The following is a 21,437-nucleotide window of genomic DNA, read 5'->3' as shown; positions in this document are numbered from 1 at the left end:
CTATTGTTTGACAGTAGAAAAGCTAGTAAGATGTATAAAATTAAAAAGTAGAACTTTTGGCCATGGTTGGATATCATATGGCGACCGTAACTAGTTTTATTTTTTATTTTTATAGATGTGTATTTTAACTTAATGCTAATTCTACACTCGACAAGTCTCGAACCGTTTTCGAAATCATTTTGAAAAGCAAAACTTTTGATCATACGAGTTAGTTGATTTAAAATGACTTTAACGTAAAGCTTTGTGCTCAATTTTTAACTGCTACAAATGAATAAATGTAAAATGGTGTAGTTTCGAACATACCTGTAACAACGGACCATTTTGCAAAATGCTGATGAAATTAAAATATACAAAACTGAGTAAGTCGAGTACAGTTCCAATTCTCGGCAATAAAACCATGACGAGACGCGGAGTATAGAACACCCCAAGTGCTGAGGACGTACTGAACAGGATCAGATCCCTGTTCCGTTGCAAATCCAAAACAAGAATAATCAATCCAATACGACAACAAGAATATCGTATATCCAAATAGAATTATTCATTGATCCACGCTAGATAACTTCTACCTTCTTACTGTTGAACGCCGCGAGCTAAAATTAGTTCAGCATACTAGCGGCTACCCAAGTGAATTTCCTACAAAGTATCGGAACGGCTGCATTGGTGTTCTGCAAAGAACACAGATCGACACCACCACATTAGCACTTATTCTAGGCTAATGCGCCACATCGGGCAGTTCTGGCCAATATAAAAGGCCACCCTTTCGTTCCTTGGACAAACAAGTTCTCTAGAACACCACTAGAACGGAAGTACCTTGCTTGCAGTTGCAGTTCAGCAAACCCACAGTACCCAAAAACCACACAGAATGCAGATCTACCTGAGGACACTGACAGGCCGCACCATCGTCCTGACCGGACTGGCCGAGGACGAAACCGTTGACAGCGTGAAGAAGATGGTCGAAGCCCGGGAGGACGTTCCGCCGAATTACCAGCGGTTAATCTTCTCCGGCAAACAGCTGGAGGATGGCCGCACCCTGGACGAGTACAACATCATCAATCGGTCCACGTTGCATCTGGTGCTGCGCCTGCGGGGAGGCCAGTAATCCGGGGCAACCGGGGGATTACTGCCATTGCCATTGTGAACTTTACTGTTATGACGACTGCCTACGAAGGAGAACGATATTGCTTATCTAAGATTTGTGTTCGGATTTTTGTGAGGAGGTTCTTTCAATGAAATAAACTACTCTACTGTTAAACGTTTAATTCGTATGTTTTTGGTTTATTTCTTAGTACGGATTGTATGAAGACTGGCTCATTTAGAATCCTGAAGAACGCTTGAAATGGTAATTTATAATGAACTTATTGTGTTTCAGACGTTTTCTATCACTGTCATGCAGATATTGAATAGTTTTCATACTAATTCATAGATAATAGTCAGAAACATCCATCTTGAAATGTTCACAACTTCTAGTTGTTGGTGGATATTCATGCCCTGATGAAGGATCCTTATAATATTGTTGTTTTACTGTTGCTTTATGAAATCTGGTCTTGCTTTCTTTCATCACTTCAAACAGAATCCAGTATTCGATGTGAAACGGTACTAAAAACTTTTTCAACGAGCTGTCATTAACAACGGCTTAAATAATTACCGTTTCAAACGATCTTCAGGATTGCAAGCGAACCAGTCTTCATGGTATTCATTTAACTTGGCTACTGAACGCTTTCGAAGAGTAAAGGAAACTGTGTGTTATAACCTGATTTAACGGAATTTCGCACGGTCATTTCTACGGGGCAGCTAATTGCACTGCCACCATATTGGCGATTTAAGTTTAAAATGCATATGTTCGTTAAAATACCTACGTTACTGGTGTTAGTTCTCGTTTTAAGAAATGCGAACTACCTGAAAATGCTGACTAATTGCATTGTAAAACCAACATCCAAATCTATCAGAGGGGATATAGTGTTGCTTTGCTTTCACTCTCTAGAGAGGGTGAAGCATCTAGTCTTTCCGGTAGGATGTGGTCTAGGGTGGGTCATTGTTGGATGTGAAAACAGATACTCGGATAAAGAGAGATAATAATTTTTCGTTTTTTGTTGTCCAAATCTGGTGTTCAGAAGTTTTTTTTTTCAAATTGATCAGGACCTAAATAAAAACTCGATCGTTATGACGCACCCTATTGGAGATACAGCACGCAGGAAGACCTTCTTCTATTCTACAAACCATCATTTAGCACATCAGTTCACATTAAAATTGTTCTATCAAAAAACTGCCACCGAATGATCTCGCTCCTCGGATGTTCAGCTGCGCGCACATGCTTGAATAGATTTGTTTCTCGATACGTTTACGTTTAAAATCTTGTTCTCTGTTGATTGCTGACGATGGTCTAAGGTACCTCGTTCAATTGACATGACGGATTATGTTTGGTTGGAAATGTGCTCTAAAATTGCGATGCTTTTAGATTTTTTTTCGCTTATACTTGAGTCTGAGACTTGCATAGGTAATTCATTCGAAAGTGGTTATATTATTTAACGCTAAGTTACATATCTAAAAACGGTAAAAATTCACAGTTAGGTGTGTGTTAATCCTGTATTGGATACCTGGAGTCCATTTGAATCTAGACAAATGTGGAGCAATGTGAAATTTAGATCAAATATTTACTAAATATAAATGAAAATGCCACAATATGTATGTGTTTTAGTCTGTGATTCATTGAATCGTTAACGTTTGAGTACTTTAGTACAAGGATTTGATAACAAATGCATTCGAGCACAAATTTTCGCTCATTCCATCACATGGCGACCGTGACAGGATTTTAATCTGTAATGTTTGGATATCATATGGCGACCGTGATAAGTCTGCAATCAGCTATTTTGGAATATATGACAGAATTGTGGATATAAAACAAGATTGGAAGTGTTTTTAATTTAATTTCGTTCCCTTTAGCTTGCATGGTTATCACTTGTTTAGTGATCATAGTCCCGAGGTATCCAGAACTAACCTTTTACCCAAGGTTCCATATACAGGATTAACAACTGATAGCGAATAGTTTTCATATTTGCTATGTAATATCGTTAGATAGTTAAACTACACTTTAATAACAGTTTGCAGGTTTGGTAAGATCACTTTCCAATCTCTAATGCTCTACTACACACAAATGACCACATTCATCGAATTCATTTAAAATCTCGGCGCCAACAACCGATCCCAACCCCGCCTTAAGACTCCTGCTGTACCACCACCTGTTCGGTTCGCATCTTGTCCGGCGTGTCCCAGCAACTCTTGACACAGGTCCACACCAACACGTTTCCGAAATCGATGGGAGCACTCTCCCCGGTGGCCTCCAGCCGTAACTTTTCGATAATCGTGGGCAGGATCTGCACCTCGCATACCATTTCGTGACCACAGTGCTGACAAACCGGCGACAGAAGCTCCTTCAACGGAGCGATCAGAATTGGGGATGCATTTCGCGAGTAGCGCAGAATTTGGCCTGGGTTTTCCTGCAGCTTCGACATAAAGTTGTGGAACATCAGATCGCCGTGGATGGGGATGGCTTTTTCGTACAGTTCCTGCTCCATCGGTACCGGTTGGGCTCCTCCTCCTCCAGCAGCAGCTCCGCCGTGACCACCCATCGGACTGTCCGGGCTGGTTTTCACTGAAATTGAAACAAATATCAAGGTCTTAGTTCGGAATAAATAATTAACAATACAATACATGTGACAAAACATATTTCAAATGCTCTCTAAGTATAACTGATAGTATATCTGATAGAAATACTCTTGGAATTTCGCCTGTAATTTTGATTGGAATACATTACTATGACCGGGAAGTTCCATCTGAAAATTTCTCTTGCGAAATGTTTGATTGAAGCTTTTTTAATTTTTAAGATGAAGGTCATCAGCGTCCACTTTTCAAAAATCGCATTTTGCCGTGTGTTTTCTCGAGCACAAATCAGCACATGTATCATACAAATTGGTCTGAAAACGATACTCGGTGTTTACTGCCAGTAAGCAAACAACCAATAGCATTTTCAGAACAATTCGTTTGGTGGATCTACAGATGCGTGCTCGAGAAAATTCAAGAAAAACAAGTATGTCCTTAAGATATAAATTTATCACTGACATGACTGAAATTCAATCAGATTAAGTATGCACCGCAAGTAAGCGGACAAAAGAAATAAAGTTTTAGCCCATAATATAAAGTAGAAGGGAACGAAACATTTGGAATAAAGTCATTTGGCATAAGGTCGTTTGGCTTAAGATCACTTGGCATAAAGACATTTGGCATAACGGTCATTTGGCATAATGTACATTTGGCATAATCGAAATGCACCCTTCTTTATTATGCCAAGTGTTCATTATGCCAGATGACCGTTATGCCAAATGTCTTTATGCCAAACGGCCTTATGTCAAATGACACAGACCCCTTCTAAGTTGTTTTTTAAGCGATTACGGTAGTACCATTACTTTGATTATTTACCCTTTCTTTACGTTTTGCTCCAAATGAGTCTCTGTTTTTGCAAGAACTCACAGAAGTACGCAGGCAAAGTATGACCCAAATCCACACTGTTTTTTGCCTCCATTCAGCAAAAAGCAAAAAGTGCACGGATGCAGTGACACCCAAGAAGACACTCCATTCGATCTACACGGTGAGTCATCTGTCGAGATTTCTCATCTTGATACTTAAGCCGAGCTGCGTCACGTCACTCCATTCGTAGAATGAGCACAATTCACTGTATTTCGGAAGGATTTGTCGTACAGTGCAGGTCTGCCTCGTTGTCGACCGGCCGTCGATGAAGCTGGCTTTATAACTTCCCCTTGAACTCATTCGTTTTAGGTGACAGCCGACGGAAGATGATTTGGGATAGCACTTTGTAGGCGGTTCTCAAAATAGTGATCGCTCTGAAGTTCTCACATTCCAAAACAACCGCCTTTCTTGAGAATTGAGCAGATTATCATCAAAATCGTTTAAAAATGGCTGAGTACATAAATATTTTGATTTTTTCTTTGAATATATAGCTTTACGCCCTTTAAAAGGGCCTAACTCAAAAATGGACCCTACGATTTTTTTTCAAATTTTGCCCAGACATGCAGGATAGTCATAGAAAACGAATGGTGCGCACCGATTGGATGGAGTTTTTATTTTATAATAACGGTCTGGGGAGCACCGTGGCTCTTTCTTTCCTTCGGTTGCTGTTCGGTTTCCTTTCTCTTGGTTATCAACCGGTTGGGAGGCAGATGGCCAACTTTTCTGCGCTCATCTGGATGAGTTCAGCTGCGATACCAACCTTACCTGCTTCTTTGTTGGCTTTGCATCCTTAACTTAACACAGGGTGGGAGTTGGATCATTTCCGTCTTTTGCTGCCCTGGCGTAGTCGTTGCAGTATGCGTTGAACCTCTGATGGACTGTTCGGGTCCGTATGAAGTTGATCATCAATATTACCTCTTTTTCTCAATTCCGGTAAGAGTTTTTCACTGATGGGTCTCGCGATTAATGGATCCACTGGCTTCGGTGTCTTCAATGAAAACTCCACCGCATTCCGCAAATTTTCAGGAACCTTGTTCGGTGTATGTTGCTGAGCTTGCAGCAATCAACTTCGCTTTGGGGATGATTTCCAACATGCCCGATGACCATTTTTTGATGTTCTCGAATAGCCTTAGTTCTATTGAGACACTCAGGTCGATGAAACTTGCAAAGCACGCATCTTACTTTCTTATAAAAATAAGAGACCAGATGTGTACACTGGTCGAAAGATCATACAAGATTGCCTTTGTATGGGTCCCCTCACATTGCTTAATTTATGGCAATGAGAAGGCGGACTCTCTCGCAAAAGTGGGCGCACAGAAAGGCGAGATCGATGATAGAAGAATTTCACACGATGATTTTTTCAATTTAGTTCGTCAGAGTTCTCTTCAAAGTTGGCAACGTGATTGGCGAGATGGCAAACTGGGACGGTGGTTACATTCCATTATTCTTAATTGATGTTTCTTTGCGAGCGTGGCATTACGGTTTGGACGTAGGCCGAGACTTCATACGCGTGATGTCAAGACTTATGTCCAACCATTACTCGCTAGGCGCACATTTGCATTGAATAAACCTTGCGCTCGACAATCTTTGTACTAAGTGCGGTTCCAGTTATGATGACATCGACCACGTAGTTTGGCAATGCCCGGATAATGACGCCTCCAGATCACTGCTATTGGATAACCTTGAGGCCCGAGGTAGACAACCCTTTGTTCCAGTAAGGAATGTGTTGGGAACCCGCGATCTCCCGGATATGTACGCCATTCACGAGTTTCTTAGAGTTTCTGGTATATAAGTTTAATTCGCTTGTGTTTTCACTCCCAGTTTTTTTCTCTCTCTTTTGTCCTCTTTGTGTTTACAAGTAAGTCCTGGCCATCTGGGTGCTGCGGACTGAATCAAAACGGTTGTCACGAAATCTCCGTTGATCGCTGTCAAAATTTCTCCATCGAACTGTCACGGCTCTCTCACAGCTACTGAATTTATGCTATTCCAACCGACAGAAAAAGCACAGATAAATAAAAAGAAAAAATATTACAACCAGATATTTTTAAACCATTTTCAACAAGTAAAATTAGGTATGACAAAATAGACTTGATGAAGAAGAAAGCGAGAAAAAGTATAAACAATTGCTTTAAGCCTATTTTAGCTTAGTTTGCTACGACTATACATTAAAATTTCCACCGCCAGTGGCGTAGCCAGAAATTGTCTCTGGGAGGGGTTTTCAACGGTCAACGATGCCTTTTTTGATTTGCACTTACATTTTGTAAACAGTAATGGGCGCAGCCGAAATTTTTTTTCGTCGCAATGCTCTTTATACTGAAAATTTGTTCCACAAATTTTGGTTCTGGGGGGGGGGGGGGTTAACCCTAAACCACCCCCCCCCCCCCGTGGCTACGCCAGTGTCCACCGCGAATAGAAATAAATAAGTGTTGAACACGAACACAAAATGGGAGTCATGGGGAATTAATCATGTTTACCTTTTTCGAACGGCGTCGCGACGGCGTGTTTGACAACTGCGTCAAGAGAGTTGGTGGCAAGATAATTGAAGACTCGTGCATGGTTTCAAGTTGGGTGCCGGTGGTGCGTTTGTGTGCGTTAGGTAGCTTAAAACATAAAACCGTTCCTATCCGCAGTACTGTAACGAACAGTTTATTTGTAACTTATATTTATTCAAAATAAAAGTACAATTTGCGGTATTTTATAAAGAGTGCTACAACAAAAGGCGGCCGGACAAACGACGTTTCAGACCTACACTGGATAGCCGTCGAGCTAATTGATCGTGTGGTCCATTTCGCTAGGGATGTGCCAATCATCTTGTTACAATACTCAGCTGGCCATCCGGAAGAACAAACCACGCAACAAGTTGTTATCAATACCAAATGGCGCCGAGCACTCTACCAAAAGCGCAGTAACCACGGATGAGTTCCAGAGACATCCGTTACCCAATCCTCACCTTACCCAGCCTTGAAAAATGTGACCTCCTAACCTCGAGTTGCCACGAGTACATTGGCCTCCATCCAGAACTAATTACTACAATTAAGGAGTTATTGATTTGTATATAAACATAACAAAAAGAATCTCGGCTCCGTAAAGTGTTAAACACGATTGAGCCTTCAATAAATGTTTAAAAAAATCTTTTCTCGATCAGCCTAGATAGCTGTGTAGTGTCGGTAGTGGTTGTCTCAATTGGCTTAAAATAACACTACGGAAAGCCTGTTCCGGTGGTAAGACTACACTAAACAGGTGATCCCTAATTCATGGTGTGATGCGGCTATATGCTTACCTCGCCTAGGAATTAATGTTTACTCGAAGAGGAAAAAATAGCTGTAGAATACCAAACTCGAGTATGCAAAACCCAATACCTACAACCTGAATGAGGTATTAAAAAGCCCTGCATAAGAGGTGAAATATTGCGCATTTCCCACCCCACTGGACCCCTTTCGCAGTTAGTATAAGTGCGAGATCGTGAATAAAACTGCGATTTTGGTTCATATCGTCTCGGTGTTTTCTGCACACTTATTCAGCACCTTGTAATGCATAAGTGCGCAGAAGACACCGACACGATTCGATGCAAAATCGCAGTTTTATTCACGATCCCGCACTTATACTAACTGCGAAAGGGGTCCAGTTGGGTGGGAAATGCGCAATATTTCACCTCTTATGCAAGGCTTTTTAATACCTCATTCAGGTTGTAGGTATTGGGTTTTGCATACTCGAGTTTGGTATTCTACAGCTATTTTTTCCTCTTCGAGTAAACATTAATTCCTAGGCGAGGTAAGCATATAGCCGCAATACCTAAAATAATAGAACCATTTTGTAACCGTTCAAACAATAACTCATTGAGGTATTTTCCGTCGGTGCCTCAATACCTACATAATACCCGATGTTTGCTACCTTCAGTAAAATGAAATGGCAAACTCGCGTGTTATGCCTTGAGCCTGTGTGCTTGTCAACAACGCAATCGTTGCTACACTCGTCTCTGAATCAACCATCGGGGATGAATGTGCTATCACAATTGACGTATCTGTGACTCTTTTAAATACACAAGGCTGTTTACGATATCTAGAAGGCATTCGCTCAAAAGCAATCTTGTTTGGGTGCCTTTGACAACGTCGCCTTTCGATGCCATATTGGAAGCCGCACGGATGGTATATCTCCAATGATTTCCAATTGGATTTACCAAATGCTCAAAAACCGACATCTCTTCTCGACATTGCGTTTAGCAGGGATTCGGAAATTTAGTGTTTCTAGATGCCCCCAAGGGGGAGTCTTGTCACCCCTTTTGTGGAATCTCGTAGCAGATATGCCATTGAGGCAACTCAATAATAGCGGTTTTCCTATAGTATACTTATGGTTTTGCCGACGACCTAACATTGTTAGTTGGTATGTGCATTAGCACCCTTTTTCGACCTGATGCAAAGCGCCCTTCAGATAGTTGAGAGTTGGTGTCGCCAATATGGCTTTTTGGTTAATCCGAATATTTAAAACATCTATTGTTCTTTTTACGGAAAGGCGAAACCGTAATGGCGTTCGACCTTTGCGTGTCTTTGATTCTGAAATCGATGTGACTGAACAGGTAAGTACGTTGGAGTTATTCTTGATTCCAAGCTTTCCTGGACACCTCACATTCAGTTCAGAATCAAGAAAGCTTGTATGTCCTTCGGGCAATGCCGGCGTACCTATGGTACAACTTGGCGTCTTAAACCCAAGTAGCCAAATGGATTTGCACAACTGTTGTTCGGCCAATATCGGCTTTGGAATGTCTTGTGTGGTGGCTGAGGGGCGAATTGAGAACGATCCAATAAAAATTAGGCCATCTCCAAAGGATGTGCTTAATGGCGATGACTGAATCGTTCTCTTTAACTCCCACGGCAGCGCTCGAAGTTCTCTTTGACGTTGCCCAACTACACATTCATCTCAAACAAGAAGCATTTTCTTGCACTTACCGGCTACGGGTACTCGGTTTACTAGAGGAAACTCCTGAACCACACATCAACACACACTTTTGGTAAATTGGGACAAAATTGTTCTTGCTCAAAGTGATCTTACAATTGCTTGTAATTTCCCATATAGGACATTTTCCACGAAATTCCCTTCCCGGAAGGAGTGGACATCTGGATATCTGGAAAGAAGTATGTTATACTGGTGGCTCCCTTCTCGAAGGTCGAGCAGTTGCTGGTGTTTATTCTTGTGAGCTAAGGCTGTATCAGTCTTACTTGGTAGACACTGCACCGGTTTTCAGGCTGAAATCCTTGTTCCTATGTTTGGAGTGCTACCAGCGCTCCAGCAACACGTAATAAGCTAAGTGATATACTTCTGTTCATATAGCCAAACTACTATTAAAGCACTTGCTTCGGCCAACTCTATGTCGGAGATTGTTATCGCTTTTCGAACTCAAATCGAAGAGCTGAATTTAGCAAACGCTAGTCACCTTGTACGGGTACCTGGCCATTCTTCCATCGCTTGGCAATTGGCTGACGAGTTAGCTCGCGCTGGAGAATCACATGACTTCATTGACCCTAAGCCAGCTATTCCGGTATCAAAGTGTTGAATAAAGCTTCAAATTAATACCTGAGCTGTCACTTAACACAATCAATACTGGAATAGTTAAGCGTCATGTCGTCAAGCAAAATTATATTGCACTGAGCCATCTTCAAAGGTGGAGAAGTATCTTACAAATCTGTCAAAGCATAATTACAGCATGCTGGTACTGCAACGGCGTTTCCGAGTACTCGGTAAAACACTTATTAAGTAAAACTGACTTCAAAAACCTGAATCTTCAGGATGTTCTGTTATTCTTACCCCGCCGTGGTAAAGAACCGTAGGCTCTTTACGCTTTAGGCGTTATTACAGTGCCCTTTTCAGGGCGCTGTTTAAACCAATTGTGGTACGGTTATATGCGTTAGTATGGTAAGTGGGGGCAGGATGGGTCACCTAAGAAATGGATCCCTATAACATTCTGAATATAAATAGCATTTCTCTGTTTTCTATCACGACTTCCAGATACACTAGTCAGCTATGATATAAGGGTATTGAAAGGTCATACAGTTTGAAACCTGCTTCTTGACAAACAATTGTCAAAATATGACCCATCTTGCCCCACCTCATTTCTACGGGGGCAAGATGGGTCAGCTATCAGAAATTCGATTTTTCTCCAACAAAAAATACTAGATCTTCTATTTTTTTCTTTATACATCTAAGCTTCACATACGTACAGATTACATGAAAGAAGTGTTGAAACATATCGGTAGATTATTCTCAGAAATAGAATATTTTTATTCAGGTAGCCATAAAAAACTTTGAAAACTTATATTTTTTGTAGAAAAATATTAAAAATATGTTCACAAATTTTCAGCGCTCTAGTCGCTTCGATAATGTCGGTCACATAATAGCCTTTCTATGGAAAATAAAACATTTTTAAAAACTATGCAAACATACCGAAAAATTAGGGTGACCCATCTTGCCCCGTCTACACATTACACGTAGTTATATGGAATGTATAGCATAAGGAGTATAACGAAAAAATATTTTATTTTTTTTCTGCGTAAGGAACGTAAAGAATTTTAAAAACAATATATCACTTTTTTGTGTATCCACGTCGTTCATCTGGGAAAATTATAGAAAGATTCAAAAAATAAATAGTACGGTTGAAAACGGTACTGACCCATCTTGCCCCCTGACCCATCTTGCCCCCACATACCATACTCTCTTCCAGGGTATCTCTTCTTATTTCCCTACCTGTCCCTATCCCCATCCGAATGTTAATTTCCTCCCTTTTCCCTCAGGTAGATGATGAGATAGGCTTTTATTATGGGGGTTAACGTGCCTCAGGAGGTCTTCTGATACCGGGGTCATGAAAACGGTTGCTCATTTCTTGAGTGATTCCTTGCTTGAATTTTTCACGAATCGAGATAGGTCAAGACATTTCTCTCGATCTGCGTACTATCCATGATAGTTTCCTTCAATTATTATGTACCTATCATTAAAAGTTTCTCATTCCACTACACTCACCTTCTTCATGTCTCTGATATTCCTGTAGTAGCTCCCGCACGTGTTCCGTTATCACCGGAGACGAAGACCTTTCCTCATCTACCGCAATATAGAAGCTCTTCAGGGTAACGTCCTTCAAATCCCTGGGAATAACCTGCGGCTGTTTGAGCAGAGCCAGTAAATCCCTTTTCGGTGACAGTGGTGTATCCACGACCACCACATCGCCCTCCGTCCCTTCTATCTCGGCCGTCGCTTTGCTCGTGTACAAATTATCTATAAGTCCTCCTTTGGCTCCACCACCCCCTCCCCCTCCGTTGGCGTTCCTCTCGTCGACCCTCAGATTTCCAAACCCTGGCACCGGGTCATTCTCCAGCGAGTTACTCTCCTCATCCTCGTCGGATATTTTGCTGTTCTCGTACCGGATCACATTCCCATTTTCCTCGGGCTCCATCAGGTTCCCCGTATCGACACGCATGAAAGTGTCCCCAACCCCTGTCGTTCCGTCATCATCGTCACCCCAATCATCCGCCCCGCTACACCACGAAATATTGCTGGCCACAACCGTTTTCACAACATGCGCCGCCGCCGCCGCCGCTTCGTTCTCCACCGGACTTTTCTCCAGCGCTTGAGTCCTCACGCAAGCCCAACTCTGCGACTGGGTCGAACAAGGGGCATTCAAGCAGGCAAATACGTACAACGTCCGGTGGAACTGCGAATTTTCCAACGGAGCGTAGATTTGCACTACCAGTGGGCGATTCTGTCCGCACAACGGACATGGTGCTATGGCAATCTCCCCCGCGGGCCAATTCTGCGAAAAAAAAATGATTCAATCACAGCCACTCAAACCTCTGAGTCTGAGAAAGAGTCCTTACCGCGATTCCACCGATTTTGTTCACCGTATGGTTCAAATACGGTTTGTCCTTGTCCGCTATCGGTTCGTCGTCGTATCCAAGCAGAACTATGCATTTGTTTTTCGCCATTTTCCAAAATCTCTAGTTTTGAAGGTTGCTACACACTTTTCCCAGCACCAGGAAAATTGATTTTTCACACACAATAGAAGGAAAAAATTACGTACGGCACGGGAGACAAGGGAATCAATCAGTGTCCTGCCAGAAATCCTTGTTTTTTTTGCACTACGATGCCGAGAGAGACGGACACGCGCATCTGACGTCTAGAACTGTCACTTTGGGAGGACCGACATTTACTGGGTCATTTCTAGAGCAAGCTTTTGCTCCGAAAAAAAAGGAAAATCTGGCATTCGATTTGAAAAGGTCGTATGTTTGCTGTGAGAAAATAGGTAGAGAAGCGAAGAGTGAACAGTCGCCTGAACGGCAACACTTTTTCTGTTTTGATTTCATCGCTCGGATGCTGGCAACTGCCACAAAGCAGATTAATCCACCCATCGAAGGTAATGCCTCTCTCGCATACCACATTTGAAAACTTTTTATAATGTTGTTGTATAGTCCATTTTACGAGCCAATTTTATGAATGAAAATTTGACAGGAGGTGGCGTCCTAACCCGTGAAAATCAATATCATCATCAACAATGTTGTCACTTCGTAAAATGGCTCATTAACTAGGAATTGTCAAACTCATGTTTCAAAATGGAACAATTTTCATTAATTCAAGGAATCAATGTTGTTTGCGCTGTTATCCATGATATTTGGAAACTTTGGTGAAAATATGTTTGAAATGAGTGCAATACTTATCTTTACTCATGCGGCAATCGTCAAGGTTTGTTGATTTTGTTCATTAGGATACCAGTTTGACGGTTCGATAAGGTATTTTTGGCTTCACACTATTCGCTTCTCTACCTATTTTCTCTGATTCCTATGTAGATTCGACCTATTCAAATCGAACGCCAGAAATAATGATTTAGGATACGTTTATAAATTACGTCACGTATTGAGGGGGGGTGGGGGGGTTCAGCAAAGCGTGACGATCCATACAAAAATTTCATAGGTCTCATACAAAAAGTGTGATATAGGGGGAGGGGGTTTAAAATGGACAATTTAGCGTGACGTAATTTATGGACGCCCCCTTAGAGTGATGTGATCCCTGATAAAAAGTATCATAAAAATACGATAAATTTTATTGTTACAACACCATTTTTTCGAAAAATATTCACCATTAAACATATTGTAATTTACACAACACACTAACCATCACCCCTATTGTTCTATACCATTCGGCGAATGGTAAATGGCACTTTTACAATAAAAAATGGTGGTCGTTATGTATCTCAACCATAAAATTTTGAGAAAATTTTCATACACTTTTTCGCGAAAAACAATAGAATGTATTGTGTTTTTATGAGACATTTTTAGGGCAATTTTCAAAAGATAACAATATATCTTAATGTTTTTTCATTGTTCTTACAATAAAAATACAATAATATTTGTTGTTATTTGTAAGCAGTTTTCGCTTTTGAAAATCCATAGAATTTATATTTCCCGCTAACATTTATATCCAGCATTTACGAGCACTAACGTCCGCCAGAATGATATGCACATTTTATGATAAGAATCAAACACTCTGATGTATGTCTGGTATGTATTGCTTGGCAGCTGTTGATAAGATCTATCTTCAATCTTTTCAAATAACTGCCAAATATCACAAGTCAGACCTCAGGTCGTATGATCCATACCATAAATCGTTCACAATTCATGTGGCCATTAGTATCTGTAAATGCTGGAGAAAAATGTTACCGAGAAATATGAATTCTTTGGTTTTTCAAAGGCGAAATCTGTTTACATAACAACAAATATTATTGCATGTTTATTTTAACATCGGTTCAATTGACCCCATTAAACTAATTGTATTTGTATTGTTATCAATGGCAGTTTACTATTTACTAGATTCCTTTAATTTATTGGAAAACATTAGAAAAATCATTGTTCATCTTTTTCTTGTCTTAACATCCTCACTTGGCTAAACCTGCTTTTCAGCTAGTTTTCTATAAGTACTTCCTCAGTTATTCATTGAGAGCTTCCTCTGCCAACACGGCTTGACGTCTGTCAGTTTTAGCGAATAACATTCGATAACCGAAACATATACTGTACTCAAATTTAAAACGAAAACTATAAAAAATGTGTCAAGTGATTTTGTATTTGATTATACAAACATGATCCAAGCAACAATAATACTTATTGTTATTCATTTGTTACAAATTGTTTTTAAGTGTTATTGAGAAATAAACTCTTTTTTAATAAAAAGTCCATGAGAACTTTGCAGGCAGTTTTGCAACTATTTAAAAACAACTTAAATTAATTTTTACTGATAGTAACTTTAAATTATTATAGAACTATTGAAAAACAATCGAATCAATCAGTCACTAATAAAGCTAATGTTCACTTATTGTACGAACTATATGGGCTTGATTTCTATTGTAAAAAGTAACAATATATCTACTATGTGTTTTATTGTGAACAATAAAACCAGTCATTTGTTAATAATATTTACCATGTAAAGAATGGTAATTTTTTATCCGGGATGCATCACAACACTTTCAAAGGAATCAGACTCTTTGGGGCTGTCCATTAATTACGTAAGGGATTTTTTACGATTTTTCGACACCCCCAACCCCCCTTGTAAGATTTTTTGTATGAGAGCCCAAACATTTTTGTATGGCTCGTAAGATTTTTCAAACCGCCCCCCTCCCTCTATAAACCCTTACGTAATTAATGGACAGCTCCTTTGGGGTTCGTTGTAACGCTAAGGCCATAGATTTAACTTCAAGATGTAAATGTGAGGAATAAATCAGTACATTTTTATGACGCCATTCGCTCCCCCACCAGAGTTGATGTACACGTGCTATAGTCCCATGTACAGGAGCCACATTGCAAGCGAGCTCCCAGGAGCACTGTACATTTTGAGACGGAAAGTTGTGTGCCTCATTTTTTTCAAGATGTGTCTCATGAGCTTCGTCCCATGCGCTGATTAAATTAGAAAATTTCATGACAAAAACTTCCTAAACGAACGAGAATTGAAACCTTAACCTTCGCATTGAGAATCCCTAGTCGTATCGCATAGACCAACCAGACACTTGAGTTGTGTACGGAAAAAAGTTGTTGAGGTTCTTCGTTACCAAGAAGTTGTTTTTCACCCTAGATACCAACAGCTCACGCAGCGCATGAGACGAGCTCCCCGGGAGCTATGAGCCTAGCTCGCACCCACCAGATTTTCGTGAGCCTCCTAGCAGCGCAGCACACTGCGATTTTGAAGAGCTGTGAGACAATTTGGTGGGAGGCTCGCTGTCACATTTATGTACACATGAGCAATGGGAAACTCTGTCCCCCACTTTCTCCCAGGAAAATTCGCCCGCTTCTTATTTCGCTTGAAGCGACGCTTATTTCGCCACTCCATCAAAGCAAACAAAACATATTGGAAACTGGTAACCTAGATAACGAGATTTTCATGTTTGTTTATTTCCATCCTCTGACACGTCAAGTATCCCTACTCCATGCGAGTTTCACTCTGAGAGTACATGACGCCGCCCCAAACGCTGATGTACAACCCACATCGTTGAAGCTAGTACCGGTCAAAAAGCTCTTTGGACCCCGGAATAAAGTACAATCCCAGATGGGAACCAGATAACCTCAGGCTGTTGGTATTGGGTCGACGGTTACCTCTGGGATGGACATTCAAGACCTCTGTCGGATTTCGAGTCTAAGGGCGTATTGACAGAGTATGGAGTACATACTATCTACAAAATACTCACGATCAACAAACGCTTTGTTCTTTTTCGCAATGGGTACCTTATCTTGGTAACATAGACGAAAGGGGGTCGCTTTGTCGGCAGGAATATGGCTTCGATAGTGATACCGAGGTGACGGAACAGGAGCGATTAGTAGAGCAGTTGTGTTACGGGAGGGATCCGTAGCATCCTCGATGATGTGGTACATCCGGGGAACAACTGACTTTCCAGCGGCGTACCTGGGTCTAACTGGCCGTCAGATACGGTATTTGTCATAATCCACGATCAATCTGGCCGAAAATCACCAGAAAAAATGGTATTGACAAAACACACAGCAGTATTGTTCAGAGAAGTCCCAAAGCGTAAAAAATACACAACAAAACCCAAATTTATATTATAAATTGAATGATGTATTTGTATAATCGTAAATAGAAATAACTTTCAAAATTGTAACTAGGATGTTTTTTGTTTTAACTAAAATGTTCTACGCAACATACACGGCTTTTATATTTGAATTATTACATATGTCATACCATGTACTGGGACCGGCATCTATCATGCCAATCTTAGTACATTTCGGGCAGACCCGTTTTTAAACATTGCTGCTTCTGGTCCTGTCCAGTCTCGTGTCGCCTTATAGAATGCAGAACAGCACATTTCTGATCGTTGCATGCCGTTCTAAAGGCCTTTCCGACACCGCATAGTTGAATTTGAAATCAAGGTGGTAGCTACAAAAAATATTATATTAGTGTTAATGAGTTCCCTGTTACATATTGAAATTATTATCATCATCAGTAGGACGATACTGTCCTATAGGACATTTCCTGTATTAAAAAGGCACAGTCTGCCTTGAAATGTTTATTAAATCTGTTAAATCCCGGGGGAATCGGTTTTCAATGTCACTGGTCCAATTCATCTTGTAGCAGGCACCCTGGAAACCATTCCGGACAGAGACGGGATCTTCAGTTGCTGAAGAGAATAGAATATATATTAATTCGGTGATCCGGTATCCGGAAATCAAATAGCTTTGAAAAAATTACTGCAACACTGTATCCACTTGTTATTTACGAAATTTTGAACGGACGAAGGTAACATAAGGTAACTATGATTGACAGCCGGAAGCGTCAAAAGCGCCGCCTTCTTGTGTCCATTCATGTGGGGTCATTGAAAATCGATGTAACTGGAGTCACGGGCGAAACGCCAGTTGCATATTGATTGTTGCTTAGGCCGTTCGCAATGCTGTTTTGTCGAGGTCCGTACTTCTTCAAAGCCAGGAAAAGATACACGACGATAACGTTTGAATGGTTTTATTTGAACGTGTGATAAGGATAACGGTTATGATAGGAATGAACAGAAAAAATTGGACGTTTCATATCGGTGGTTGCTGTGATCTATGATTCAACGATTGCTAGATCTTAACACCCCCTCTCAATCGGTGACTCCGATCCTATTTCTAAGATACTGAAATCTGGAAACATCCAAAGCCTTCGTTAAAAGATCAGCTTGCTGCTCGGCGGAACTGATTGGTTCAATTTTGATGGTACCGGCAGCTACGTGGTCCTTAATGAAGTGATGCTTGATATCCAGGTGTTTGATTCGTTTCGACTCAGCATTCTTTGCCAATCCAATGCAGCCTCGGTTATCTTCGAAGATGATCACAGGGGCTATCGATGGTTTACACTTCAGGTCTTCCAGTACGCCGGCCAACCAGACTCCTTCTGAAACAGCAGCACTCAGCGCAACATATTCCGCTTCACTCGAGGACATTGAAACTGTTGATTGTTTCCGACTTGCCCAGGATACCGTTGAACCGAACACTTTGAACAGGAATCCGGTTACTGATTTTCGATCTTCTGAATCTGAAGCCCAGTCGGCGTCCACAAATCCTACGAGTGGTCTGCTATCTTCGTGTCTCTTGAAAACTAATCCCATATTCGTTGTACCTTTGAGATACCGCATAATTCGCTTCAACGCCTGCCAGTGGTCCTTCGTTGATGACTGTTGGAACCTTCCCATGTAGCCAACTGGGTAACACAAATCGGGTCGTACACATAACATTTGGTACATCAGGCTGCCTAAGGACTCCCTGTATGGCTGAGAAGTTCGGTTTCCATCGCGGCTCAATTGAAGACCTTTCTCCATTGGGTTTTTGCTGGGATTACATTCGGCCATTCCGAACTTCTCCAGGATTTTCACGGCAGCAGCCTCCTGAGACAGCTTCAATTCACCATCGCGTCGGTTGTACTCCAATCGCATTCCCAGGAAAAATTTTGCTTCACCGCAGTCGGTCATTTCGAATTCCTCCGACAGACGGCGCTTCAGCTTCTCGATGGTTCGAATATTCCTGCCTGCTATAAGCAGATCATCTACGTAAAGCACCAAGTAGACTTTATCGCCTTCAGTTGTGGATACATAAAGACAGTGGTCATGATTTGATCTTCGGAATCCTAGTTTCAGCAGCGTGGAGTTGAACTTGTCATTCCAGCATCGTAGTGCTTGTTTCAGGTCATACAGCGACCTCTGAAGCTTGCATACGTGGCCTGGACTTGCTTTTACGCCTTGCGGTACTTCCATATAGAGATCCTCTTTCAGCACTCCATGGAGAAAAGCCGTTTTGACGTCCATCGTGTGTAGATGAAAAGCTTGATTAACAGCAACAGCCAGAATTACGCGAACGGTGGACAGCTTGGCTACTGGTGCAAATGTATCTTCAAAATCAATCCCCGGACGTTGTAGGAAGCCTTTGACCACTAGTCTCGCCTTATATCGAACTTGCTGTCCGGTCTCGTTCTGCTTCAATCGGAAAACCCATTTTGATTTCAGTGGCTTCACACCGGCCGGACACGCTACCAGTTTCCATACATTGTTGGTCCTCATGGAGTTCAATTCGTCATGCACCGCCTGGTACCACCGGTCACGGTCATCACGAGCGCTGATCTCGTTGTACGTATCGGGCACATCTGATAAGGAAGGAGGGCTAACAGCATCGGCTTTAAATCCAGTAAGATAATTTAGAAACTTACCGGGAAAACGGCGCTCCCGTTCGCTGCGCCTCGTGGACTGCTCGCCACTAGGGCCAGAAGACAAGTTCAGATCTGAGTGCGAAGGGAGCGCAGACTCATCTGGATCCTAAGCATCCGCATAATCGTTTCCGGGAGGGACTTGAACATCATCGTCATCTTGAGCATCATCGTCATCAGGTCCTACTTGAATGGCATCTTCAACGGCTGGTTCGGTGTGCTCTTCCCCCTCATGCTCATAGATTACGGGTACGACTAGCCTTTTTTCAATGGTGTTCTCTTTGGTCCATGGAAAACAGTTTTCGTTAAACTTGACGTCACGAGCGATTACGATTTTTCTAGTATCCTTGTCCCACAGCCGGTAGCCATTGGGCGCGTATCCGATCATGAACAATTGGCGACTCTTCGCATCAAGTTTCTTCCTGTGTTGATTCGGTATCCATGCGAATGCTTGACAACCAAAAACACGTAGCTTCTCCAGGCTTGGTTTCTTCCTATACCAAAGTTCAGCTGGTGTTCCCGAATAAAAAATACAGTAGAAAAACCGAATGTTGTATTGTTACAGTACTATTTAGAACCATATTGTTACAATAAACACCACTGTAAAAATAAAAAATACAAAAACAATAAGATGTATTGTAGACACCCATACAGTGAATTGTAAATAAGATTTTTACAATATACTATACGGGTTGTTAAGTATCGTAACAATACAAAAAAATATTTTTCTCCATATATATTTTCTTACAAAACCATATATTTTATTGTAAATGAATTGTTCGAAATACTGATACGTGGGCTTTAATATACCGTACATTGTATGGTACACGTATGGTTTCAAACAATAAAATGTACCGGATATATATTGTTTTTAATTGTAATTTCACTACTGGTTATAAATTTAATCATGGTTTTGGAATAGTTCTCTTTTGTTATGTTGTATTGTTTTACATTAGATAAACCATATAATGTTATATTATCTCGTCATGTTCCTTCGATAATGGCAGTTCTAGCCAAACTAACCTAAACTCGTCTAAGTCTGAGTAGCCTCTGATTGCATTAACAGTTGAAGCTTAGGCTCCCATGTCCCACCAGCCAGATAACTGGGTTTTGCAAACTAAGCATTATTTGTGGCAACACTTTGAGCGGCATGATGGAACTATGCCTAGCGCGCTAAGTGTTATTAGACCACTAATGTAGTTGCATGAAGTGAGTGACGAGGTACATAAGTATCATTACAGCGTGCTTAACCGTTATTGCAATATTGAGGCTCCAGTTTGACTGAACTATGAAATATGTACATAACAACTCACGAGAAAACTGTCAAGTTCGATTCAACTATAAGTTAGGTTAAAAAGCGAAGACGAACTTATATCAGAAGTCGTTTCAGTGTCCAGTCCTGTCCTTATGTTAAAAATGTCAAAGATAAATCGCATTTAATTCGGTTGTTGTACAAGTCAATTTCACATGAGAGAAGAAGAGAAAAAATAGTGTTGAACTCATCCACTGATTTACGATAATCTGGCCTGCGTCTTTCCGGGTTGACCTAGCCCACCATATATCTTGGATATGCAGTCCTTAGGACACCTGGTTTACCACTTTATTTAAACATTTTATTGACTTTAAATAGATGTTTCAACTTATTCACTTTATTCTCTTTCATTTCCTTTGCAACAAAAATGTCACGAACATCAACAAAACAAAGCACGGAAAAAATCATAAACTGAATGAATAATTAAAAATGCACGGAAAAAGATTGTTTCGGAATACAGTCGGGACCCGATGGTTGGGGGTTTAATAGTTGGATGACTTTTAAGTTGGGTCTCCGTTAGTTGAGCTGTCAGTCAACTAAAAAGCACCTGGATGTCATAATTCAATGTCAAAATGAAAATGACAACCAATGTGTAATTCCGAGGGGCGACCAAATGAGTTTTTTGGTTTCTTAAACATTACTGATAATCGAGAAGAATTTCTCATTCATTTAAAAAAAAACAATATGTATGATTACCTCGAAACAAATGCAAAACATCGACAATCTTTATTTTGTCGATCATTGAAAGCGTTTTGTACTTGCACTTTGGGTGGTTTCATAATCATCTGTATTTTCACTTCACCGACTAAAATGGATGAAGATAATTAATTCTCGTATTGGAGCGGACCTGGTGTGATGGTTAGAACACTTGACTATCACGCCGAGGACCTGGGATCGAATC

The 21,437-nt window shown here is 41.0% G+C and overlaps 2 protein-coding genes across 2 annotated transcripts; one reads left to right on the top strand and one right to left on the bottom strand.

The window, feature by feature from the left end:
- Positions 1 to 765: 765 nt before the first annotated feature.
- On the top strand, positions 766 to 1,259 carry LOC134291560 (uncharacterized). Its single transcript, XM_062859480.1, has one exon. The coding sequence runs from the start codon at positions 863 to 865 to the stop codon at positions 1,097 to 1,099; it is 237 nt and encodes a 78-aa protein (XP_062715464.1). The 5' UTR covers positions 766 to 862; the 3' UTR covers positions 1,100 to 1,259.
- Positions 1,243 to 12,685, bottom strand: LOC134291555 (programmed cell death protein 2-like). The gene is made up of 3 exons (XM_062859475.1): positions 12,381 to 12,685; positions 11,530 to 12,316; positions 1,243 to 3,649 (listed from the first exon to the last, which is right to left on the bottom strand). The coding sequence occupies exons 1-3, from the start codon at positions 12,486 to 12,488 to the stop codon at positions 3,213 to 3,215; spliced, it is 1,332 nt and encodes a 443-aa protein (XP_062715459.1). The 5' UTR covers positions 12,489 to 12,685; the 3' UTR covers positions 1,243 to 3,212.
- Positions 12,686 to 21,437: the final 8,752 nt, after the last annotated feature.

The sequence above is a fragment of the Aedes albopictus genome, chromosome 3, assembly GCF_035046485.1.
Source record: "Aedes albopictus strain Foshan chromosome 3, AalbF5, whole genome shotgun sequence".
Taxonomy (NCBI): domain Eukaryota; kingdom Metazoa; phylum Arthropoda; class Insecta; order Diptera; family Culicidae; genus Aedes; species Aedes albopictus.
The sequence above is the reverse complement of the archived record's forward strand: the minus strand, read 5'-3'. Positions and strand labels throughout refer to the sequence as shown.